At 38.2% G+C, this 27844-nt stretch overlaps 1 protein-coding gene across 2 annotated transcripts; it reads right to left on the bottom strand.

The window, feature by feature from the left end:
• Positions 1-187: 187 nt before the first annotated feature.
• Positions 188-27844, bottom strand: LOC121407059 (zinc finger protein 423-like). 2 transcript variants are annotated; one of them, XM_041597975.1, is made up of 5 exons: positions 27032-27844; positions 12062-12172; positions 9203-9271; positions 6076-6291; positions 188-5153 (listed from the first exon to the last, which is right to left on the bottom strand). In XM_041597975.1, exons 1-5 carry the CDS (start codon positions 27111-27113, stop codon positions 862-864), a joined length of 4770 nt encoding a protein of 1589 aa, XP_041453909.1. In that variant the 5' UTR covers positions 27114-27844; the 3' UTR covers positions 188-861. The 2 variants fall into 2 exon arrangements, with proteins under 2 accessions (XP_041453909.1, XP_041453910.1); XM_041597976.1 differs by lacking the exon at positions 9203-9271.

The raw sequence follows: 27844 nt of genomic DNA, 5'->3' as shown, positions 1-27844 counted from the left end.
CACTTCTGACTTTTCTCTATGTTCAGGGCGATTGCATATTTCATGATTGCATAATCACAGCAAATGGCATGTCATTGTAAAGAGGAATAATTCAGCTTTCCACTGATACCAGTTTTATCTTTTATATTTCATTAACCAGAAAGATATCATCCCCCAAAACTGAGTTGCAAAACTTTTTTTGAGGGGTTTATAAACTTTCAAAGTTATGATGACAATTCCGCAATTACCAAACATGGCCAAAGTTCGTTGACCCTAAATGACCATTGAGCTTGGTCATATGGCCTGAAACTCAGGATAGGCAGGAAGTTCAGTGATACACCGGTACCCTTATGCCCGCCCTTATATCTAAGTTTCATGAACTAGATCAATAAATTTTCAAAGTTATGACGACATTTAAAAAACTTTACCTGAGTTAAGATTTTGACGTTGATTCCCCCAACATGGTAAAAGTTCACTGACCCTAAATGACCTTTGAACTTGGTCAAGTGACCTGAAACTCAGCAGGATATTAATACTTGATTACCCTTATGTCCAAGTTTCATGAACTGGGTCTATATACCCCTTAACTTCATCATAATGACCTATAAAAAACCTGATAAGATTTCAATGTTGACGGCGCCGCCGCCGTCGGAAGAGCGGCGCCCTTTGTCTCGCTCTGCTATGCAGGCGAGACAAAAACCAGTCCAGATTGCAATAGTATGTACATGTATGATTATCAAACATTCCTAAGATAATGATTTTACAAAACTTGTACATGTACATATTAACATATATGTAAACTTCATCATCATGTATCATTTAGAATCAACAGAAGCTATGCCTTGAGCCTATAACTGATAAACTAATTCTATTAAAATCACACTATTCAGATTGCCTATGTTCTACCGATACCATGGCAACATCTTGACTGCTACTGACTTCCTGTTCCACCATACCAGACTCTCCTTCACCCATACCCTCATCCATCAATGCTTCCTCTTCTTCATCATCTAGATTGTCCGGGACAATGGTTGGCAGCAGACTGCTCTGGATCTTGTGCACCTTCTTAAGGTGACGGCGAAGGTTCTTGGCCAGGGTAAAATTATCCTTGCAGATCTCGCATTGGTGGGTAGAAGACATGCGGGATTTGGAGTGGGTCCTCATGTGCACCTGCACATGGAATTTCCTAGAGAACATCTTGCCACAGTGAGGACACATGAACGGACGTACGCCACTGTGTGACTGCATGTGGACTTTCCGGTTCTCCTTGCGGGCAAATCTCTTGTCGCAGATAGGACATTGATAAGGTTTCTCACCGCTATGCGATCGCATGTGTATGGTGAGGTTACGGGCCAGTGCAAAGACCTTGTTGCACTCACCGCAAGTATACTTCTTCCCATCATGGTGGATGCGCATGTGGCCCTGGAGATTGCTAAGACAGGGAAAGCTCTTCCCACATTTAGAGCAGTCATACGTCTTTGTCTTCTCAACCACATCCGCCTCAGAGTGGACGCGGAAGTAATGGTGCTGCATTTCCAGGACAGACTGAAAAACCTCAGGGCACACTGAACACTTCACTGTAGGCTTGTTGAGATGAAGCTTCATATGGTTGCTGAGACTGAAGAGTGATGCAAAACTCTGCTTGCATTCTCCACAATTGAACTTGCTCTCTTGATGGCACTGTGGATGAGATTTGGCATGGTTCATCAGTTCAGCGGGAAAGAAGAAAGACTGGTTGCAGTTCATGCACTTGTGATGTCTACTGTCCATTCCATGCTCAATGGCATGAGCTTGAATGTCATTGGCACAACTGAACAAAGCTCTGCAGATTGGACAGCGGTACTCTTTGTCGGGGTAGGAATGTTCTATGAGGTGACATTGGAGTTTAGCAGGGGAATCAAAGACTTGGCGGCAGAGCTTACATTCATGTAGGACACCTTCTGCAAGGACATGTGATGTTACATGTAGTTGGATCTCTGCCTCTGTAGCAAAAGTCTTTTGACATTTAATGCACTGGTAGGTTTTCCCTGTAGAGCTTCCGACAGCATTTGCATTAGCCTCTCTGCTGGATGTTGCCTGGCTATGAACCTGCATGTGAATAACTAACTCTTCTTGTGTTTCAAACTTGACCCTGCAAACAGTACACCTATGCACAGCTACAATAGAATCAGGGACCTCTCCTTTGGCATTTGAAAACTGTCCACCAAGCTGATTGACTGAGGTTGGCTTTGTGACACCATGAAACTGAGCTTCAAGGGTTGTTTTGACACAGCGCATACAGCTGAAACACGGCCGCCCATCACTGTCAAGCTTTGGTACCACATCGGCTCTGCTTGCGAATGCCTTCCCGCATAAATAGCAAGGATAGAGCTCTTGACCAGACAATGATGATACAATCTGAGTATGATGGCGAGCATGCAGTTGCAGTTCTACCAAAGACGTCAACTGCTGAAGACAAACCAAGCAGCGGATTCTCTCTGAACCTAAAGACAAATCTATATTGTGTCGCTGGGTGTGATCAAGGAATTCCGCTTCAGAGCGCAATGACTGGTGGCAAACCTGACAAACACAAGGTTGTTGTGGACTATCAGAACGGGGTGACACTGCTGGTGATTTGGATGATCGAGCAATTTGGGCTAAGGTTTGTTTTTCCTGCATACTGTGATTATTCAAATGCTTCATCATCTCAAACTTTGATTTGAACTTCTCTGGACAAATCTGACATGAAAACTTTCCCTTTATATGGTCTGCAATATTGATGGACTGGGTCATTTCCATTTTGATAGTAGCACTCCTTGCCTTGATGTTGTGCTCTGTTTCCCGATGCTTCTCCAAAAGGGATTTTAGAGGAAACATGATATCACAGATCTGACAGGTAAAACATCCAGCCACTTCATCAGTAGCACTGTCTTCTTTGGGCTTTGGACTTTTCACACTGCTTTCTGAAGTCACTGAGCCCCTTTTTGCACTATCAACAGAAGTCCTTCCATGAACCTCATTAGGAGTCTCTGTTGGCTCACCAGGTTTTGAAAGAGTACTGCTCCCACCGACATGGTCATGCGCTGCCTGCAAGTGGATATCAAGAGCCTCCTGGGATTGGTAAGGAGCATTACAGAATGGGCAACGAAACTGATTCGAATGTGTAGTGAGATGGCACTGAAACTCTACATCGGATGCAAAGTTTTGACTGCAGAATATACATTTGAAGGGTTGTACCATTTTGAGATGTTCTGATTTTACATGATTCAACAGTTCTGCTTCAGCATTGTACGCTACTCCACATTTAGTGCAGCTAAAAATCTTGTATTCGTTACTGTGTTTCACAGCAAAGTGCACTTGAATAGAAACCTTAGAGTCAAAGACCTCTTTGCAGAGGGAACATTTGAAAAGATGGTGAGCGTGGATTTCAAACAGATGTTTCTGGAGTTCATCAGGCTTTTTAAAAGATTTTCCACAATCTTTACACACATACTCCTTGGACACGCTCTTGAAATGGGTTAAGACATGCACAAGCAGTTGTTCTTTGTTGGAAAATTCATTGTGGCAGGTGGGACAAGATGCCTTAGTCTCCTCACTTGTAGAATCTTCACCGGTTTGTGATTGGTGTTCTTGATCCTCTGGTGGCGATACTGAAATAGAAACAGGGGTTGGTATGGGGCTGGTGGCTGGCTCTTTCTTCACCACTTTTGTTTCCTTTTTTACATCCTTAGTAACTTTGAATGTGGGAATCGAAATAGGAGGTGGAGACAGTTTGTCAGCATTAGATTTGCTACTGGAGTGATTCCCACTTAGCTGATCTTTAAGGATACTACCAGAACTTGAGCTACAAGTAGAGTCGGAATTCAAGTACACAGGAGTGTGGGAGCTCTTATGAAACACTTCAATGTGAAGTTGCAGCTGCTCAATCGAGTCAAAGAGGTTTTGCTTGATGCAATATGGGCAAGGGTACTTCATTTTGTCTAAAGGTTTACAGTGACTTCTCTTCATATGTTCTTGGAGGTACCGTTCGTTGGGGTATGTTTTGGTGCAATGAGGGCACTGAAGCTTGGAACAATCCTTGGCATTGTCAAAAGAATTATGGACATTCCTGAAATGATCCATGAGAGCTACCTCACTTGGGAAGGCTGCATTACAGTATGGGCAGACAAGTTTGCCATCTTCCCGGTAAGATATAAGTCCAGTCATTGAATGCACACCTTTAACATGTTCATGTAGCTCAGTCATAGAGCTGAACTTCATTGTGCAGTATCCACAGATGAAATTGCAAGCTTCGTCCCCACTTTGTAGGTTTTTCACTTCATTTTCATGAAGAGCTGAAATGTGCTCTTTCAGATTGAACAGACTTGGATACTCCTTCCCACAGTAGTGGCAGACATAGCTCTGTGGTGTGGAAGGAGATTTTATGTGTATCTGCTGGATGTGTATGCTCAGGGATTCTGCATTTGGGAAATTCGTCCATGAGCAGTGAGGACAATTCAAGGATGTATCTGGTGTTCCACTCTGACTATTTGGTTGGGATGAGCTGGAAGGCTCCATTATGATGCTGTGATTGCTATTGTCCTGGACATCCAGCTTATTGGGTCGCTTGGATTTAACTTCCCCATCAGAATACTCTACCACCACACCACTGCTGCTTGCATGTTGGGCAATGTGCTCATCTAGTTGCTCTGCTGATAAGAAATAAACGGAGCACTGATCACACTTGAAAGCTAGCTCTTCCTCAGGGCTAGATTTACTGCAGGTGTTCTGGTGGAGCACCAGAGCTCGACTAGTTAGAAAGCCACGGTTGCAAGTTGGACAAAGGTGCAGGCTGGCGGGTCCTTGTTTCTTCACACTGCCTTTAATATGAGTTTGGATATGAGTCTTGAGATGATCGCTGCGGGCATATGCTCCATCACAGTATGGACAGTGGTATTTCTTGAATCCAGTGTGTAGCTTCACATGCCGATCCAAACTCCTTTTGTGTTTGAAGAGGCGAGCGCAGTAAGTGCATTCAAATTTAAGCTTATCTCTGTGGCTCTGCTCATGAATTTTCAAGAAACGAAGTCTTGAGAAGGACTTGTCGCAGTACTGGCAGGGATACGGTAAGGACTTATCAACTGCAGAAACAAGTCCCTTGTGTTCAAGTCGATATTGAGCTTCTCCCTCAACATCACCCGCAATCAAACTGTCATCTGTAAAAGAAAAAAAGGGTAATCAGGAGTGAAGCGAAAAGCTACAAATGACATTTGATGATCTTATCATAATTACACCTCAAGGGATTTATCATATCTAAGTTTAAATCTTATCTTGGAGAAAAATATAATTCATTATTCCCATTAGACAATTCTCTTCATTGTGTTCACCTTAGCTGATTCCCATGGGTGGTGACTCATGGATGGAGAAATCCTGATCTATATATATATTCAAATGAACGATGGCTCGGTATAACAATATCAAAATGGAAAGATGCTTTAAAGTAACTGACGGCTTAAGCCAACATGTAAAATGTGAATAGTATTAATTTGGCTACTTAACCAATGTCTTACAGTTCCTTTGCATATGCAAGCCTTAGATCACCACTTGTTTTGGAGACAATGATAACTGCTGTTTGAATAGCAACACTAATAGTAGTGTATCTCAACATATCTCTCTAAAATTCTTACTAAATAAAGGAGATATATTCCTAAGCACGAAACGCCACAAAACTTATTGAACAAACATACATATTATCATAGAAAAATATACTTTTATACTTTCTTATGGCATTCATATAACCCTGATTACAAATGATATGATATTTTTTAAAGGAAACTATATAACAAACATAATGCTATTCTACAGCAGCATGAAAGCCAAAGTCAAGCAATGTGGCAAATAGAGAGAAAGAGAGACATAGAGAGCTGGCAAACTTATAATAAATTTGTATTTATATCAACTTAGTGGTACAGAAATTGTACAGAGTATTAGACACAGATGTCAACTTTGCAGGTTTTCTTTGATAAACTAAATTATATAGTATATTCAGAATATATAGATCTTCAAAATTAGTGGATTGTTATTCCAAATGTCTCATGCGCCAAGGAATTAAAATGAGACGTTTAATTTCAAGTTTACCTGGCTGGCAGTCTTTATTTCTATGATCCATAAAGTCGGTAATACTGTTGAAGGTCTCACTGCAGACATCGCATTTGTATATCTCTTCTTCCTCGTCATCATCATTCTCGTCTTCCCCATCATCTCCATCCTCGTCATCTTCATCCTCTTCCTCTGCTGTGTCACCAGCCTTTTCAGACGCAGCATCCATCTCCATGGCGACATCAGTATTATCCCCTGGTAACAAAAGACCAAAGATTCAAAATCGTTTGAAAAGACCGATGGTATTTATTTCAGCAAAACTATTTTCTATCATAAAAATGAAAAATGCTTTAAAGTTTAGTTAGCCACCCAACCAAAATAAATATAATTGTGTATTTTCTATTCTGAATTTCCCAATTATGGAACAAGCCTGAAACGTATATACAGGATTGTTTGTAGCTTTTTTACTATATGTAACCACTAATATGAAAAGAGAAAGGTGAACATTACCGAGGGTGGGTAACTACTATCGTCAAATTCAAAATTCCAAATTTCATAACGAATAAACGCAGTAAAAAATAGGGATTTGACTGTCATCAAAGTTTTGAAATACTAAAGTGTTAGATGGCATTATTAGACTTTTATAAAAGCTTTCAACATGCTTTAGGATTCATAACGTCGCATTTTTACTAATTGTGCTTTCTAAAGCTTTCTTTCTCGTCTATTTTCAAAGTAATGACGTTTGGGGTTTGCTCTTTTTGTGACAACATACAAAACCGACGGGAGGAAGATTTAGATTCTTCGGATACCTTACAGCTCATCGTCAAGACTTAATATTTTCTATTATCTCAAAATGATTGGTACAGACTGTGGGAGTGCGAAAAGAAAGGTCCATACAAGAAATAATTCATATCGCTAATAGCATTCATCATCATCATCATTCCAGAACATCACGCAAAATATCGTTCAACAATGATCCCAAACCATCCCCCTTCTTGTCCCCCGTTTCTGCATTCTCATCATGTCGCGCTCCCGTCTTCTGAGACTTTTTTCATCAAAATTCAAATCGCCTTAACCAAGTTGAACGTTTTCAAGCGGGATGAGGCATGCAACTCAGCACTTCTATCAAACACTATTATTATATCCCCCATAGTTCCCTAGCGATGGGCGGAAGTCATATCTAGAGTGGTTGATGCCTCTACCACATGACATCATCTCACATCGCGTATCCCATAATTCCCTCGCCATCCTCTCGGGAGCTCGGTCACTGGGGTAATTTGGTTCAAGTCATTAGTCGTGTTTGCGGGCTGTTTTTCTCCCAAAGGGAAAGGCAGGCGGGAGGGACATAAAAAGGGGAAAAACAAAATCCCTCTCTTCTTTTATTGTTTGATGTTGTATTCTGCTGGTAGTGATTCATTGAAATGCAAGATAAGACGCTTCGGTTCGTATTCGTCTGTAAATGTTGCAAATCCCTTCGCGATTGGTTAACCTAAATTATTCTTTTCTTTGAAAATGCACGTCTTTGGGGGAAAAAGGTGGGTGCAATATCTCCGGCGTCAATGCTTTTTATGCATTTTGCAAAGCCGAGAGCGGAGTAGTCACTGGAAGCTCCTTGCTTTTGCTTCACCGAGTTCAGGGTGTGGGAAACAGGGAAACCATTCTAGATTTGTTATTGGCGTATCCTCTAAACGCGATTTCTCTCGGCACGCCTCTAACAAATAATGTTTGGGCTTTTTTGACAATGAAATACCAGTGCTTCACAAAAGGCAATGATGGTAATCACATTAACACTTCAGATACTGATAAAATATCGAAATTTATCTTCGAATTAACTAATAAAAACCGATAGTATTGGACTGGTTTGAAATTATAAGCATTTTTGTTTAGACAATCGCTATAAGGGAGTACAGTAATGGTTAGTTGAAAACTGGTTTAAGAGGCTATCACGTGGTGTATATAATCATATTGTGGGTGGGTTTTTTTCTGAGATAACTGGAAATAGACAGCGACAGGATTTCATCGTCCCCATCATAAACAATTTCAAACAAGAACACTGTCTTGTTGCAATTAGTAATACCTCACCTCAACCCCAAATATGCATATCAACAATGACTTAGTGGAGTTGAGACAGTAGTATAGCAGTCTATTGCGCCGGTATTACCAGTAATCAATTACGAAACAATGTGATTTAATTGTGAATGCAAAATCTTGATATCGCAATGCATCAACTTCTAGAAATGCTGAGCTTTATTTGGGCAAGTGACTGGAACGAAAGACTATCAATACTGCAGCTTTAATCTTGCAAACAAAGTCGCCATAAATCCTCGACCAACTCTCTGGGGACCGGACTCCTCCGCAGCTTTGGAGAAGGATGCCTATCGTATATGGGAAAAGCCGCATTGCCCGATCCGCCGATCGCAGAGGAAAATACGCCACTAGAATTGAAAACTACCTGGAGATCCTCCTTCTTCTAAAGCCCATCTAAAGGCCCATCATTCCAGATATTTAAGAGTTACTTTGTCAAATAATATGTGATTGAAGATAGAAGGTGAGAGGAGGGATGAAAATAAGTCTCTTCGACACTCTGACAGAATTCCTGTGACCTCTTCGAATTTCTTCCAATGACTGAGCGGCATCGGTATTTCAAATCAAGTCTACACTGCAGCAGTTTATTCTGATTGTAATAAATACCTAGAGTTATGATTGCAATTTTTCAATTGATAGAAGTGTACAGTCGAGACAACACATTCAGAAGTGTAACAGGCTTGAGTATCAAGAAAGAATATTGAAATCCTAAGGAAAGAAAAAAAAAAAATTTTTTATTATTATTTTTTTTAATCGCGCCCGGACATGCTAGACAAATAATCAAAAAGGTCTATCCCATACAGTAAGATTTCGCTTTGAAATTCTACAGGTAACAAATAATGTAAGTGGATTTTTTTCGGTCACAGCTTCAGCAATCTTTCAAATTATAGAATAACCTGTACCTTCAAGACTACGACGACTCCCATGGCGCATCGTCTCTCTTGGGCAACAACTGATCAAAATGGAACTTGACTCTGACCAAACAACGTGTCTCAAATATAATACCAGGCTCTAACTGGCCAAGAAATGCTAGCTCGCTGGATAGCTTGGCTAAAGATTCTCCATGCAGCTATGAACTTACCCGCCATCATATCGTTGACTGTCGGTGATTCATTGGCCGGGTCGTTGGTGAGTTCCCCAGGGGTGGCTTCTGCAAGTGAGAGATGGAAAGAACAGTCCCTGAGAGAGTTAGCAAGATGGCCTCATGTTTTCCATTAATGGAATCTGAATCATGCATTATACACCAAGTGGACTTCTTCAATCTATCGAGAGAGAGGGTTGACGCGTTTTCCTAATGGATGTTTCTGCGTTTCCTTATCTCTCCGAAGAATCTAAGGAAAACAGTATTCTCGTTTGAATAATGATACAAGATGACTGGGTGTTGTCAGTATACTCCTCATGACTTATTGCAAGTTTTTATATTGGCTGAACGGTGGGGGTTTGCCCCGTTGGGGAATAATGTGTTGAGATGCCGTCTGATTCATACAGACGATAAAAGAATTATTCAACGATCTCTTAAGTCTCTACAATTGATTCTGATACCAAGAAAAGGAATTTCTGAAGGTGATGAAGGGTTTGGACAGAATCACGAAATGTTAGTGATAATTTGTACTTTGTCCCCTGCGGTTACAAACATGAATCTCGAAATCTTTTTTTTTCTCACAAACTCTCTCTCTTTCCCTCTAGCTCTTTCAATATCCTATGATCCAATACATTTTATAAATATTCATGTTATCACTGCAGTACGTTTGCCTTTGACATAGTGTAGGCCATGTTTGCTATAAATTTCAAACAAAAAAGCTAGAAAACGGTGCGAGTAGGCTTATCTTTATCAGCCCATCTGAAAAAAATGAGCTTACTAAATAAATGTCTCTTAACTTTGCAGCACAGATTCATAATTACTCTGAAGAGGTAAAGAAAAGAGGGGAGGGAGGTAGATGCAGGGGTAGGGGAGTCTCCAAGTCCATCTGATGAAACCTAAATAATTCACCTTCAATTCGACCTAATATTAAACATCCATAAACAAACTGCGTGATTTAAGACGACAACCTATCACCTAATGAGCACAAATATGTCTGCATTTCTTTGGGGAAAAGAGCTGAGGAACAAGCACTCCAAACATCTTTGACGTGGGATGAGTCAAGGCTCGGAAGCTGCCAAGATTCCACACCCCTCGAGACTGGATGAAATGTCTTTTCTGGAGGAAGATGGGGAGCGAGACATCCTGGGAGGGATCAAACCCTGACAGCTTCGAGCTACGAAAGGAAGGAAGTATCCACTTAGTTTCTTTTGACTCACAGATAATGAGAACCACTCACACCATCCCCACCCCCCAGTCTTCCCATTTCTCTTTCTCTGTCCCTTTGACTTGAAGCCCCACTCCGATACATCCCTCTGCAACTGTTCTTCTGTTCTTGCGTCACCCCCCCCCCCTCCCTTCCTTTCTATTATGTTATCAATAGGTGCTTGAATAATTATTATTTGAGACCAATGGGAAGTAAATCCCAGCTGTCTGCATCTTCCTCTCTTGGTTAGAACTTAAATCAATTATTGGAGACTGGCAAACAACGATATATTGTTCCAAATTTCAATCATTGTTACATTCTGACATTCATCATACTGCAACTCTTGGCGACATACCCGCAGGCCTTCCTATAGTCCTATATAAAAAAAACCTTTTTATGTATTTTTAATTATTGAGGGTTTTTTTTCTTCCTATACTTCCTATCCTATATACAAACTATTTATCAATGAAAGGTAATTTAACAATAATAGTAGGCCTAAATAGAAAACAAATTAATGTCGCTAATATAGATTACGGATAAGTTTTTTGCCCTTGTATCCGGATCTATGACCCCTCTATGGTTATATCTTTTCATTCAATCAATCAATTATACATAACAACACTCTAGTGAGCATATATCAACGATCATGACGGTTATTTACAAACACCTTAATTGGACAAGATATCTATCAAAGCTAGACATCAAAGCGAAAGAAAGGAAAACACCCTTAAAGTTTGATTACGGATTCTACAGGCCTCATTGGCATGCCGTAGTTTTGTCTAACTTGAATTATTCAGCACAAATCGCCCTACTGGGAGACATTTCGTATTCTGTGCATTGATCAACAGTTTGTGACGAGCAAATATCAATAGGATCTGCCATTTCTCACAGTGCCGTATAACAACGGTGAGGTGGTGCAAATACTGTTTTTTCTAAAAAGAGTGAACTGGTATAAAGGGGAACATGACAACAGGAAGGGTTTTTGTCAGAGGGGGCAAAACAAAATTGTATAAATAGTACAAGCAAGAGAGCGAAGTGAGAGAATTTTGAATATGAGTATAATCAAACTGAATTTTAAAGATTTTGCACATACTGCTGCATGTGGCATTGGGTGAAATGATGATCAAAATAGAGGAAGTAATGTGATGTTTGATTCTTTTCCATTACGTTGTCGACAATATACTCCACAAACCGCCATTTTCCAGGCACACTGTTCCAAACAAGCTCTTATGAAAACAAAATATAATCACTCATCATAAATCACAATGGAAATTTACACATGTCGTGTTCCACAGTATGAAGTGGAACTGCAGCTCGCAAATAACATTGCTAAAACTAACATTGAAAAGTTCATATCTGTTATCCTTCAATTGATTTTTGCTTAACATATGCTTCTCTTCTGTCGAGCATTCAGGAGAACCAGGGACGGGGCTACAAATAGAAAGGACAGAAATGAATTGGAAAAGTGTAAAAGAGGGAAATTTTGACCAAAGTGAAGAAGGAAGATTAAAGGAAGAAAGGAACAAAGAAGACTTTCAGGTTTTCGAGTCGTGTAACTGTATAATGCCAAATTAATGCACAATAGCCCATTAACAGGTTAAGGTCCATCCCCCCCCACAACAACAACCCCTCCCTTGCCAGTACTATATACCCACCATCAAAAGCTGCGATCTTTTCTAAGGCAACATCTCCCCCACCATTCTCCGGATCGCATCCTGTTCCATCATCCGCCAGAGGTGGTTGTTTCTCATCTTCACTCACTTCTCCTGAAGAAAGAGACAAAAACAGAGATAGAGAGTAAAAGTGATATATTCTTATTAAATCTTAATAACTGTGGTGTAGTGATGGAAAGTAGGTCACGGGGAGATGGGGGTCACGAGGATTGTGTCTCATATACAATATGATATGAAAATGGACAATCAGATTTTGGAAGACAGTAAACTCGTATTGATGACATCGTCGATTAGCGGAGCCGATACAAAGGAGTGCTATAATGGGCATTTCCACTATTTATACATAATAGAAAACGACTATACGATTCGCTGTCCCGAAGGCTCGAGAGCCCCCGAAAATAAATTAAAGGTATTGTTTAACTTTGTGAGCAGCCGATTTAAAAAATTCTCAAACCAAGATGAAACATGTGTACAAGTGCATGTATTAGAATTAATAAACCCTGAAAACAACAATTATTGAGAATAAAAAGGTTAAAACTACAAGGCAAACCCCGATTTTGTAAATAGGCGTCTTATAGACACATAAATAGTACACATAAGTGTATGGGATGAAATTAACTTGGTGTTTCCGGTCACTTTATGTTTCAATTTTTGAAGCACTAAATAATCATTTTCGAACGCAATTTTTTCTGGGCTTCATTTTTGGAACATATCACAGACACAGATGACAAGTGTGACCTTCTAGCTCAGATTTTTTAAAAGTTAAACCAATGTTAACCAATTGTTAAGGTTCGTTATTTTCGTAATAACGAAACTCATTTTATTTTGGAAACAAAACTTGGGAATCATGTATAACGTTTTCGGATTAACAAACCTTCGGAAGAATTCCATAATATTTACATTAACGACCCATTTTATTTTTCATTTTTGGACTTACAGATATTTTGGTATTCAAAATAGTTATTATTATTAATGCAGTATACTATGCACTCTTAAAACAAATCAGTCAAATTGACTAGACCAGTAGTCAGCTGGGAGCAACTGATATGGCAATCACTGATATTCACATTTCTGACATATATTCTAGTCAGAAATAACTCTTTTCTAGTACAATATGACTAGAAAATAGTCAAATATGACTAGAATAACAGTTGCTCCCATCTGACCCTATTTATCAGTCATTTTTGACTGATTTGTTTTTAGAGTGTAGGAGGCAGGGGCAAACTAGCTCCGACCCACTAACCCCCCCCCCCCCCCCCGACAAAATGTTTTAATTTTTCTCGCGAGTAGAAAACTGAGGGTGAAGATTTTTTTTAAAGAAGTGCACACCTAGTTACCAATAATGCATATAGCATTTCCATTTATTTGAAAGCAAGATAAAAGAGCGTTGTAGATTAAATGCCTTGCTCACGGGCATAGGTGTCGCGGCCGGGATCGAACCCCGGACTTTCCATGTATAGCCAGGCGCCTTAGACCACTCGGCCACGGCAGATGGTAAACTTTTGTCGATCGTGACGAGGTTTTCCACGAATACCACAGCCCCACACACCTTTCCAAAGTCATATCTTACCCCACAAAATGTCTTTAAACTAGATCATCTAATTAAAATCAAGATCACGAAAAACGCAGTTCTCCGAATGATTAATACTCGCATTACCTGACAATATTGTTAATGAATGCTAAGTACGCATAAGAGCGAAGAATAATGCATACGCAAAATAGAAATGACAACGGACCATGACAAGCTAAAATGAAGAAATGAGAAGTTCAATCAAGGCCAAAAAATTTTAGCCATTTTTTAATTTTTTAACATCTAAATCCTAAAAGTCACAAGATGGTAATCCCTACCACCCCCCCCCCCCCCGGCCTAAAAATATGTTGTGGCATTAGTTTCTATTTTTGTAGACGTTTTCGTTCAAAATTATTTAATTTGTTTTTAAAGGCCGTGAAAGTTGCTCGTATAATTTTCGGATAAATATCTGTTGGCAGCTGTAATGGCTAAATTGGGGGAGTGCAACTAGCCAGCCGGCCAATTTTTCCTATGGTTTCTTCCAACGTACTGTACTACAAAGCTTCAAAGAGATTTTAAATAGTGATAGAGATCCATAAAAAATGAGATACCGTAATAATGATATATGAATCAGAGTAAAATCAGATACTCCATTCAAGAGTTACAATTTTTCTATTATTATTAAACTTTTTATAAATTATTTGCATGAATTCAAGAGGACAGCACAATGATTTTTCCAACCGCCCCCCAAAAAAAAGTCATAAATTTCCTACTGGTTGGTTTTAATTTCACATTCTAAATTTTAAAATGGACGTGAAGGTGTGTGTTTGTGTGTGAGAGGGAGAGTGTGTGTGTGTGTGTGTATGCAAAAGGGCGGCATCAGGATTTTTTTGATGGGAGGGTGGGGGGACAAGACGACCAAAAAAGAGATGTCATTTTGTTTCAGTTAAATAATAGGGGTTATGCTTCTTGATATGGCATATAGTCTTTATCCTTTCTTCCCTTCTCTTTTTCTTTTTCATAATTTATCCTGTCTTCTTATGTAAAGCCATGTGCAATGCAACAGCGCAACGTACACGGCCGTTTATAACAAGCAGTAAAATTATGACAAATTACAAGAAATTATAATTATCTCGTTCAGAACAATCACATGATGAGATAATCTGTTCCTCTTTATTTTTCATTCATCTGATAATCTGGGGGATTCTTAACTAAGAATAATCAAACTATGCTTATTGTCAGTCTCGTTCAGAAATAAATATCTATAATCTAAAAAAAACTATACATAATTACATCTATATTTACATGAAAAATACGTAAGCTTACGTCATATCCTCCAATTCATCGCACAGCCTCTGAGCACAGTAAAGGGGGGAAATCCCTCATACAATAAAAAGAGACGCTTATGTGATCTCACAATCATTTGTTTAAATTGATAACTGTAACCTTCTGGATCTGGTATCTAATCTTATTTACTTCTTTCTTCCATCATCAATATTCCTCATTTTACTTTCAATATCAATTCATGACATCAATGCCTCTAGCAATACAAGATAAACAGATTAGTGACAAACTAAAATCGTATTATTTTCCTTAATCTGTTACCATATTATTCAATCACTTTTTCTTTCCTTTCGAATTCCCATCACAAAAACGGGTGTGATCACTTTTTATGCATTGTTATTATATATCTATATTTTTCTTGCATATCGTAACGAAATACATAGGGGGAATAATAGTAGTGCAAATCGAAGCCAAATGAATATATGCAATGAAGTGACTGAAATGTGCTAATCCCAAGTAATCAATTTTATTTCATTCTACGATCTGACAAACAATCTTTCTGGTTTTTTTTTATTCATTTGATTTTCTTTCAATATTTATCATCTTTAAAAACAAATATTCATATTCTTAACATTAGTATTATTACTTTCACTACCTTTATTATTGTTAATGTTGTTGTTGATGTTATAATTATTATTATTATCATTATTATTATTCACCTATTTTTTCAGGGGGTATGCGCTTCCTTCGTTCTCATAGCCCATCTCCCTTATCCATAAACTCATAATCATGATAATTAAATTCAAATACACATTTAGTTTTGTACAATATTCACCCCCATCCTTCCTCTCTCACTCTTTCTTGTTTTTCATTAACCCTTCTTTCTGCCCCCCCCCCCCGCTCCCCCTCCCCTCCTCTCTTCTGTCTCACGTATCTTCAACAGCATAATCTCCTTTATCTTTTAATTCATACTTTTGTTTCCTTCAGTCTTTTTTCGTCTGGCCATCTCCCGAGTATTGAAGATAAGATGAATTTCGTACTGAATTATTCAAAAGAAATATAGATATCAGATCATATTTGACAAGTGACGGATTACTTGGAACTGTTGGTGGAAGGCGTAGAATTTTATAGAATTGTTATGTCTAGCTTGAGCAAAGAATTAGCCAGTGACGTAAGCTGTCATCATACAGACAAAGAATGAAAGCACTTTTCACGACATAAAAAAAAACTACGAAAGAAATTTATTCAATCAAATTGCACATAAAAAAGTAATCGTAAATCCATTTCAAACAATTAAAATTCGTTATAGATATCATGACAAAGTTCGCGCAAATTATAGGACATGTCCACTCCTACAAAAAGTTGATTTGAATAAAAAGAGAAAAGTTCAGCAAGCATAACACTGAAAATTTAATCAAAATCGGATGTAGAATAAGGTTATGATATTTCAAAGTTTTGCTTAATTTCCCAAACAGTTATGTACACATCCTGGTCGGTATATGAGGAGACTGATGATGTCATCCACTCACTATTTTTATTTTTCCATTTTGTCAGATGAAATGTTAAATATTCTAATTTTCTCATCATTGTCAAGTGAAACAATGATTAATACCTCCCTGAACATGTGGAATTAGCATTGTTTAATATACTATGGTTAAGTCAAGTTGATCCTTAAGGTCAAATATGTAAAAAAAAATATTTATATATATTGTATAATTCAAACAATAAAATACAAACGAAATAGTGATTGAAGGACATCATCGAATAATAAAAAGTAATCTGATAAACATTTAGCTATTTCATCTGATTTGCTATACTAGTTTAGTAGTTGGTTTACCATATACCCTCGGGCATGTCGGGAGAGGGGGGTTGCGTTTCTTTGAGCGTATATAGCTAAGGAAACGTTTCCTATGGTCTGGCAATGAAAACATTCATTTCCCATAAGATTTGTTGACAATTTTCTTCACTCGATCGATACAACACAATTTTGTTTTTCCAGTTAAAAAAAACACCCCACTTTGTTTTATACGAGCCACAATAATTGCTGATACATATTTTTCTGGAAAGATTATTTCTTTATTCCCTTTTCTTTCATTACGTCTGTAATCACAATTCCGAAGCCCTTCACTTTGCTCAGCATGTCACCATCTCACAATACCAGACTCTCAGCGCAAATTAGAGCAATTATTATGCTTCTTTTTACATTACTTTATTCTTTAAATGTCCTTTGTATTATAGTTCCCGGTCCCATTGCTTCCGCGACCAATGATCGGTCATTGATGGTGATTTAATTCTTGTCTGGTCTATCGTTTGGGTGTGACAAAGGGGGTAGTGGAGGCACCCCGGGGTGTGTCTTTCCTCCCTTGCAAACAATAATCTCAACAGGTAGCTACACGGGTGTCCAAGTCACACATTGTTGTTGATTCCGTTTCTTGAAGTTCACAGAATTGTTTTATTTCCTTTCTTCGACCTTTTTTAAGCAGTGTACCCCCCCCCCTCCCTATTTTTCCCCTTTCTTCATTCCGTGTTTTACCGAAACGCAAATTTTAAAAATATGAGAAAATGGTAAGGGGTGGGAGTATAATGATCTGTGTGTGTGTGTGTGTGTGTGTGTATTTGAGTTTTGTCAGACGTGTATCAATCACATATGATTATTTACGTCTGGGACCGACCTTTAACGTCACCATCCGAAAGACGTGACCAGGGCTCGAACCTCGACCCTTTGCATCAATTTGTAACTTCCTCACAGCTTGGATTACAGGCGCACGCCACAACGCCCAGTTTAATACTCTTCTTCACGATGGCGGAGAGTATGGGGGCGCTACACATTGCGCCGGGATGAAAGGGGACCTCTTTCGCCTTTTCTTCATTCTTGTTTTTAAATTTCGTTATATTTTAGTATTCAGGTCTTTCTTTCAGCAGCCGAAAAGGGAGAGAATAGTCACTGAGTATAATTACAATATTGTTAGTATACTGACAAGCACATGACCTTTGTACAACTTTTAGATTGTTAATATATTATTTTATTAGACACTGCTCGTTACGAATTTCCTTATAAATTGCAATATAACCCTATGTTCACGTTTGCAATTCGTTATGTTGTTATAATATTTAGATCACTGAAAGGGAAAAACCAACAAAAGATCCGCAAAATCAAGGGCTGTACTGATGAGGGTGGGGGAAACTTTGAAATAATAGCGCGCGGTCCAAATATGACCATTGCTTATCAGCTTATTTTGATTCAAAACGAAACTTTATTACCACCACCCCCTCTGGGTTTTTTCCAATAGCGATAATTTTTCATGGCCACAATTATCATCTTTCTCAATTTTGTTTTTGTTTAAGAATTTATTAAAAGTTTTACGAATCAATTGAATATGTAATAACACCTTACAAACTCGGAGACTCAGACTATTATTATCACAGAAGGAGGCAGGAGCCGCTTACAACACACATTTCAAAAGAGCTCGCACTCGATAAAATAGTTTAAAAAAAAAAATCTCCCCCGCCTCTTGTTTTCAGGTGTCCCACTGAGTACTCAACAGCACGTCAACATGGTGCCCCCGGAACGTTCCACTAGGTGCAGCAGGGGGTGGCAGGTGATGGGACCTCGCACCTTGGGAGTTGGTCTTTGGGATACGGGTGTTAAAAGCAGCGCCTCCAGAGGGTTGATGTCTCTTTTTCGGTTGAAATAAATATCCATTTTATATCAAACCAACACTTCAAGAGAGAAACTTAATTCATTCAAGCTCTAGATTTGACCTTGAAACATAATATCAATTAAAGTTTTGAAATATATTGATAAAAGGGGACTACTTTGTTGTGAACAATTATGCACCACTACGTACATTTCATGGTGAAACTTTTAGGTTTTTTTTTCTCCTTACTTTGTAAACGCACGTGCAACTTATCACGCTCTAAGCCCTGTTGCAAAAAGAATTGTGTTTAAATACAACTCAAGAAGTCACACGTAACTCAAAAATATGTGCTGCTGATTGGTTGAAATTCAAGTTGCGTTTGATCTTTGGAGTTGTGTTTTGATTGCAATTTATTCTGCAACAGGCCCTGGATAGATACAGCTGCTAATCTGAAATAAAAAAAACAATCTTTTCATTCAATTCAACAAGATAATACCCGTCAGCACGAATATGACCTCCAAAGGAAAATAATTCTATTACTATTGTTTTCCATTTTATGGGTCCCAATACCATGACATAATACTGCCACTTACATAATTTCATCCTATAACTTTGTGAAATCATATGTCTCTTGTATTACTGTTGATTACATATTAATTTTGTGATTTTGAAATAATAGCCTAAGCAATCAATTTTACCCTCGTCCAAGTGGGACTTGTGTTGGCATACTTTTACAGAAGGGTCCATACTCCGATCAAGTCCCAGGTTCCCCGTCTCCCATAAAAAGGGCACATATACAGCAACAAATTTGAAAAGAGTTCACAATAACAGGGGGAGGCTCGTTGCTCAATATAAAAAGGTTTTGTAGTATGACGAAGTGGGGTTACCTCACATAAGTATAATGCTATGCCCCTTTTTATACCTTTCTACAATCTGTATCATATGGCTTTAACTGACGGTCTCACGACGGGTGATCACTGTCGTCAATCTCTATCCCACCTGGAAGCTCATTACGAGGGAAACTCATTAACGGATGAGAGAAATAGATAACGATAATCTGCCTTCATGTTTGGTACCAATGACTTGTTTTGTTCTCTGTATTCGCAACAAACTTCCAATTCACCCCCCCCCCCCCCTTCCCCTCTAAATCCAATTTTTCATATTATTATGAGGATGAACAGATAAACGAATTTGAACGATTGTGGGGTTTTTGTGAGTAATATTAGTGACCAAAATTATAGTAGTCTAAAAGCACATTTTACATACATTTCAATCACATATTTTGCCCATACCGGCTACCCAACTCTTATAATTTCTTCAGATTTATCACCATTATACTAGTCTTTCTGTGTGGCATCTCTCCTCACGAAGTTACCATCCTGCACCCACTTCAGGGGCGCCCACTGGGACTACATACAAAAGGGCACAGCCACTCGTACTAATCCTCACTCCCATGTCCCACGGGGGGCCGAGGGGTCGCTGCCAAAGCACACAGACCACGGCCCACCAAGTTTTCCAAACGTGTATTGTGCACGAGATTCGATGTTTCCCATTTCTCCACGTCGTTTTGGACTGAGAAGAAAGGCAGTTGTTGCAGGTCCAGCAAACATTGGTTCGTGTCCCTCGTGACGTGGAGTTGGCGGAGAGAAGAGAAGCCTTGGACTTCTCAAAATCATGGACTCGGTTTCACTTCAAACTGCCATAATTTGGCGTTTCTATTGTTGTTCAAGTGTGTGTGAAATGCAAGCGCCGATTTAAACAAATATGACGTCGGTGCTTTGTGCAGTCGCACCCCCCCCCCGCCCTTTTCTGTTATTTAAACGTTTAGGCCTATAGCTAGGACAATGCCGATTTAGAGTTTTCAACACAATGCCGTTGATTTTTTTTTCAAGGCTTATATTCCATGGGCCGCGGAAACGGGGGGGGGGGCTTCAGCTTCCCCCCCCCCACTTTTTTTTCCAAAACCGTGTACAAAAACGTAAACATGACCATAGGATTGTGATTTTTGGCATGGTCAGCCCCCCCCCCACTTTGAAAACCGTTCCGCGGACCCTATATTCCACCTATTTATTTAAATGAATAGATAATCCAAACAAGCATGACATTGAAAAAATCATTGATCCATTATTTAAAATGACAAATTTATAAACTTTCGTGTGTGTTTTTTTTTCTTCTTCAAAATAATGCAAATCAAGGACTTTCTAGTTTCGGCAAATGACTGCACCATGGACCTACTATAACAGGTCCATGGTGTCACCTATTCATCATTTTTGTAAGGGTGGTATGTTTTAAATTTATGAATTATTATGAATAATTAGTTTTCCTTCAATAATGTAAAACATGGCTCAACTTCGACTCCCAATGATTAAAATTATTTTTTCTTTGTAAAGATATTCTTTATTGTCAAATCTATATCATAAAAAAAATTTAAAAATACACGGGAAATTAATGTGTTGCATCATCGACTCCTTTTTAGAATACCAGAAATTAAATGAATATAAGTTTTTTGAGAATAAGTGAAGCTGTAAAACTTTCACATTCCGAGTGTCATCTTGTTCGATTCATAGGGATTTGGGTTTAACCTTACGATTAGGCCTATCTATATGTAAATTCGGTAAAGTGAGCAAAAATTGCCAATGATTAATTATGGCGTCCATGCAGCCATATGTGATTAACTGGTTTTGAAAACGTAAACTTTCTTCATAGTGGCTGGAGTTCGCTCAGAAGTTTTGGCCAGCTGCCTCGTCAGAAAAAAAATCACTTCATTGGCTATATTTTTATTAATTCATATCAGGTATGCAATTTTTTTTTATCTCCCTCGTTTTCGAATGGTAGATTCCTGTCCAGGGGTGAGAATGAAATGGCAGCAATAGCATCGAGAACGGCTCCACTGGGAGCCCCATTTCTGGGGACCCCATTTCCATCATCGAAAAAACATCTCCACTCTCCCTCTATTTCCAATATTATTTCCCTGCTTCTAATCAGGCCCTCAAGGCGTGCATCAACTCAGGTAGCCGCCACGGGGGCTTTAAACCTCCCATGGGGGGAGTCCGTTGCCAGGTAACCCCCACATCTGCCTGGCACATTCGGCCTCGCACGTAATTTGGTCCGTCCCCGGTGGGAGCAGTCGGAATGACGTTGGAAACTCCGCGGGGAAATCTTCCCCAAGACCCTTGCATGGCAACAGCCTTCCATTATTCAATCCTACCGACTCCCTGTGGAGATTAGTGCTTCTCTCGCACAGTATGAAATAGCAGCAACAGAGAAGAGGGGAGAAGGAAAGAGACAAGAGTGTGGGGGATAGGGAACTCGGGCAAGCAAGCAAGCAGAGACATGGCGGGAGAAAAAGAAAACTGCAATTTAGATTTGATGTCTTCCCAGGGGATCCAGCAGAAAGAATTCATCCATTCCACTTTTGAGTTTCCCATTTCTCCTGATCTCCCACCGATTCCCCTGCCACGGTTGAGAAAATGTAATTTGCAACAGACTGAGCAAGAAGGGGAGAAATATGAAGGAACCTGTAAAGAAATGGATGGAGTGAAAAGATGGATACCATAGCGGGTCAGGTATAGAAGGAAGGTGAGAGAGAGAGAATAAAGAAAGATTGAAACAGCAGGAGTGAACTATGGGTTGTTTGGAAGCCTTGACGTTGAAGGAACCCCTAGAGATCGGAGCAACCTAGCTTTTCTTCGCTTGGTTTGTACGTCTCTCTGTGGGTTGCCTCTATCCACCATCACTGTACAGAAATATATGGGCCTGCATGTGAAACTCGTCAACGTGTCCAAATGCATAAAGGCATACCGCATAATGTATACAAACGTCTGACTACGAAGTATACTAGAAATAAAAAGATCATCCCAAATGTTTCATTATGACGCCAATGTCTTGTTATCTTCATAATCGCTATTCAGCTATAAACCAGATTATAGAGTCCACCAGTCCAACCAAGATTTGAATAAATAGATAAATACCAAACAATTAAAGGGGTGGTCCAGGCTGAAAATATTTAAATCTCAATACACAGAGTAGAATTCACTGAGCAAAATGCTGAAAACTTCATCAAAATCGGATAACAAATAATAAAGTTATTGAAGTTTAAAGTTTAGCAATATTTTGTGAAAACATTCGTCATGAATATTCATTAGGCAAGCTGATGATGTCACATCTCCACTTTCCGTTTTCTTATGTTATTACATAAAATCATATTTTTTTTCATTATTTCATACTTGTGGGAATAATATGTCTCCCTTATAATGAAATAAGTTGCAGCAATAAATATCTAATGCACTAAATCAGTCGTCAATCCAATTTTTCTAGTTCTTGGAGGAAAAAAAAAAAGAAAAAACCTAATTTCATATAATAAAATACAAAAGAACAAGCGGAGATGTGACATCATCAGCCCACCTAATGAATATTCATGACTGTTTTTACAAAATATTACTAAACTTTAAAATTCAATAATTTTGCTACTTGTTGTCCGATTTTCACGAAATTTTCGGCATTTTGCTCAGTGAATTCTACTCCATTTATTAAGCTATAAATACTTTCAGCCTGGACCACCCCTTTAAGCCTAAACAGTGAAAATTTTATAAAAATCATTTATAAAAATCGAATGTAAAATAAGAAAGTAATGACGATTCGCTTAATTTACAAATTAAGTGTTCTTTGCACAGCATCCTGGTCGGTATGCAAATGAGGGAACTGATGACACCGTTCACACATTGCTTCATATAGTATTTTATTAGATGAAATATGAATATTGCAAAGTGACATAACTTTTGGTTTCCACTTGAATAAAGAGGTTCCCTATCGTCATATTTGCAAAAAATGAAATATTCATTAAATTCATATAATGAAACATAAAATAAATAGTGAATGACTGACATCATCCACTCTCGAATATGCATATCAATACGCTGAGCAAATCACAGTTTTGTGAAAAATTAGCGCAACTTAAGAATGCCATAGCTTTTATTTTACATCCGATTTGATGCAATTTTCAGCATTAAACTTTATACACTTGGATTTTCTCTGTTCGTTCAAATCAACCTTTTGCTAGTGTGAGCTTATCACATTTTTAGGTGTATATATATACCAATAAATATATGAAATATGATAATAATAATGTGTAAAATAAATGTTCATCTCCCCCGGCTCCTTTGATGTTGAGAGTGTAATCATTAGCAATTATGGAGGAATTATTCATTTCGCCAAATTTCTAAAAAACCAAAAGATCTAGAGCGATTTTCATCTAAAAAAAAAACAATCAATTTCAAATTCATGGAATAACGTGAAGAAAGTGGATGGACGAATTAGGCAAAGAAAATGAAAGATTGACAGAACAATGTAAATGGCTGCTAGCCCTACCATAATAACCAATTATCTGATATTATAATACAGTACATTATGCTTTATTGATTTATTGAAATTGATCGTTTGCTATACCGATTGATTGACTAATGAACCACACTACTCAATGCCTGACATCACAATCTTCAGTGCTTGGGTAAATTGTTAATCTATTATCCCAATATAACTATTGACCTGATTCAAAGAATAATATTGACAAGTATTACATCCCTGTTTTTTCCTTGATTGAGCTATTAAAATGTCATAACACCTTACCGCTGATAAGATACACGACCCCAAAAGTTGCATTTTGCATAATCATATTCTGAAAATTAAAACAAATATCTGCAAGCCTTATTAAACTCCGGGCTAAAAAGAAATATCTGAAAAAATAGAGTAAAGTTCATCGAGTAACACGCTGAAAATTTCATCAAAATCTATCACAAATTAGTTACATCCCTTACAATCCCTTATTAAAATAACGAAAATCTTTCATTCTCAATTCACATTGAAGCCAGAAAAAGAGTTGATTAATGTTTAATCTCCATATTTTCCTTGTTTAAATCTTTATTCCGTATCTTCTCCTGTGCGAGTGTCACTTCTTTATTGATAAGTGAGCCAAAGTTTTTCTTTAATGTATTGTTTAAGGTCACAACGCTCGAATTAGATGGTCTCATCAGTCTTTCCGTTCGTATGCTTGTAGGCCTACATTTTGAACTTGGAAAACAATCACCAAACTATTGAAAATGGCTTGTGTCATGTTAATTAAGAATGTTCTCTTCCGATGTGTTGCATTTATGGCGCCCAATAAACTAGATTACATAACATATTCACGGTTGCTAATGTCATGATAATGTAAAGGACAAGGTTGGCCTAAAAAATACAATTTAATAGGGGAAAATCAAACAAGCAAAACGGTAAAATATTATATAACAAACTCAGATGCAAATGACGCGTGTGAATTTGCAAATGAGAGAGCTGATGATGTCTCAAACACTATGTATATCAAATTCTTCAGAATTATTGAGAATATTTTTTTTTCTTCAGATATGACATCAATGAAGTTATTCATTGAATCACAATAGATTGGAAGAATGACGATTTCACGGTTTTAGGGGGACGTAGGGGTGTTGCAGGAAAATCTTTGCAATCAATTGCAAATTGATTGCAATTGATCAATTGCAATGCAAGCTGACAATAATATCAATTTCAACTATAGCATGTCCGATTACACTGCTTGTTTCACGAAACAGATAAGAAATCAATTGCAAAGTCACAATTAATGTCACAACTTATGATTCATTTAGAGACCAAAAATATACTTACGATTGATCGCAAGTTTCTTGCAACGCCCCATTAATCTTTTTTTTCCATATTACTATGAAAAATCAACAATATCATATTCCAATGAATAAAAAGCAAGAGGGTGACGTTCTTGGTTCCCTAATTTGCCAGGATGTGTCATTGTCGAAACTTTCTTTATCTTTACATTCGATTTTGATGAAATTTTCAGTATCATGCTTGAGTTTTCTCCTCTAAATCTTTTTGTCGTGTTACAGACCTGAGCTTTAATTGTTGATCTATCAAGGCTTAAAATGATCCTACCTACATTTCTGCTGTTCTGAATAGTTAGATCTGACTGCTCGTTAAAGGGGAATCCAACCCAAATAAAGACTTGTTTTTATAAGAAAAAGAAAAATCAGACAAGTTAATAGATGAAAGTTTGAACAATATTGGACAAACAACAAGAAAGTTATGAATTTTTAAAAGTTGTAAATATTGGTAATCACTATACCCATGGAGACTTCAAATTGGCCGCATATGGGATGTCATAGTGATGTAAGGCAAGGACTACTCTTCCATGTACTCCAATACATATTATGGCTAAAATGTCATTTTCCCCAAAAGTTTTATTTCAAATTATATTTTTCTTTCATGAGGACATAAAACAATATACTACCAGGATTATATTCAGATTACTGCCCCAGGGGAATAGGTACTTAGGAGAAAACCACAAATCCCTGATAATAAAGTACATGGCCTATGGGAAAGTTGTCCTTGCCCCTTGTCATAATTTACTTACCCAGTTGCCAATTTGAAATCTACATACTATTAGTGATCTCAATTTTAAAGCAGCTATAACTTTCTTATTGCTTGTCCGATTTCTTTCAAACTTTCGCCATTCTGTTTAATTTATTTTTCTTCTTCCCAACACAACATTTTATGGCCAAGGCTGGATTCCCCTTTAAAGCTATATGCGATCAAAATAGTGTATTCTTCCCCAAAGAGATAGAATCAACTGTTTGAAGCTCCTTGATTGGGATAGAGAATAAAACCAAATTAACCATGTTAACGGAAGCACTTTGAGAATTGTAGGGAAAGTAGAAAACTCGACTTTATGCAAATTAGCGTGGTGGATGATATTGTTGAGAGAGTAAAGAAGTATAGCCCAAAAAGATAAAGACAGTTCAATAATTCTCACACACTTCATGACGAGTCAAATCATATTTCGAATTTCTATCATTTGTTTGCTCACAATACCGCTTTACATTCTTCACCAATTATCATAATTGACAAAAATCAACTCGCAGGTCTCTATCATACATATCAATTCTTCAGATATCTACCAGTAACAACGTTACAAGATTCTAAAATAAATATTTCACTAAATTACAAACATTCTTAATTACAAAGTAAAACGCTCTATAATACAATGCTGTACATGAACTTTACAGCTGGCCTAGTTGTTTAACAGTTAAACCATGCTTTACTATTAAAAACTAATCTAAAGTTCAGTATAGAGAAGTATAAGTGGTATTTAGATTATTAAGATCATTGTTTCTACTGTATATACATTTGTTATCTTCATTTCGTGCTGTCCTCAGTCGTGTCAGTTCAATTCCTGATATGCTGATTGCAATATGAACTAAATAACAGTCCATGTATAGATTTTCAGGGAGTTGGGAGGTTCAATAGATTCGCGCAGTCTTCCTACATGTCCTACAGAATATCTAAATCAAGGTTGGCCAATAGTCTTCAGGCTACCAGTCATATCATAGGGGGTTTCTCAGTTATTTTAACCATGGACCTACTAGTAGGTCCATGTTTTAACTCCCTATTATGGTTATGGAGCGGGTTGCAAACTACGAAATATGATTAGGCAAAACTTACTTTTGAGTGCCCTTGGTTTTGACTGCTTCCGTCGTGATGACATGCTGGTGGACACGAGTTTGATTGCCTTCTTCTTTCTCATTAGAACAATCTTCCTCCGGTGCACGTTGAGAAAAATAAATAAAAAGAGGTTTGAAACCACTTGTCACTTTTCCCTTTCTGTGTGTCCTACTGGTCCGTTTCTAAATTAAAGAGTGGTTACTAATATCTCGAGTTTAAAATCGATAGTTAGTTAATTATCGTAAAGCGGCATTACATTACATTTGTCGTCTGATTCACAGCGCTTGTTGAACATGGGTTGAAAAAGATGAAGAAAAGTATCTCGGTGCGTAGTATCTTTGTGACCAGAGTGGTCTTCGACCTTCAATACAAAAAGAGCTATGTAACAGCAGACCACTCCGAATTCAACTCCCGAACGGGAAGTTCACAGTGAAAATCGGGCGTGACCGTCTCTGCATATGGATGCACCCAACCTGTGCTCTGCGTGGACCTCACCGAGGAATAGCGGGAATTCAGTCGACACTCTACCCGGCAGTTGGGCGTTGATCGCAACTCACGGTGTGGCAGGATATGAAGTGTCTCTGCTGGAGAGCTTAGTCGCAGCTGTCCTTCTTCCCGCCTGGCATGACGGAAATAGTGAGACGCTGTAGGGTTCCGCTCAGTGGGAGACTTGGCCATAATGCTTTGGAGTCCCTTGGTAATTTCGACGAGAACAATCTTTTCTCCTTATTCTCTTTTTCCTCTTTCTCTCCTGTGAATCGAATTTTTTTTGTACGCTCTCAAATGGTATCCTGCTGTGATAACCACGCATGC

Source organism: Lytechinus variegatus, chromosome 2 (genome assembly GCF_018143015.1).
Source record: "Lytechinus variegatus isolate NC3 chromosome 2, Lvar_3.0, whole genome shotgun sequence".
Classification (NCBI taxonomy): domain Eukaryota; kingdom Metazoa; phylum Echinodermata; class Echinoidea; order Temnopleuroida; family Toxopneustidae; genus Lytechinus; species Lytechinus variegatus.
Note: the sequence above shows the minus strand (reverse complement) of the source record. Positions and strands in the feature narration are given on the sequence as shown.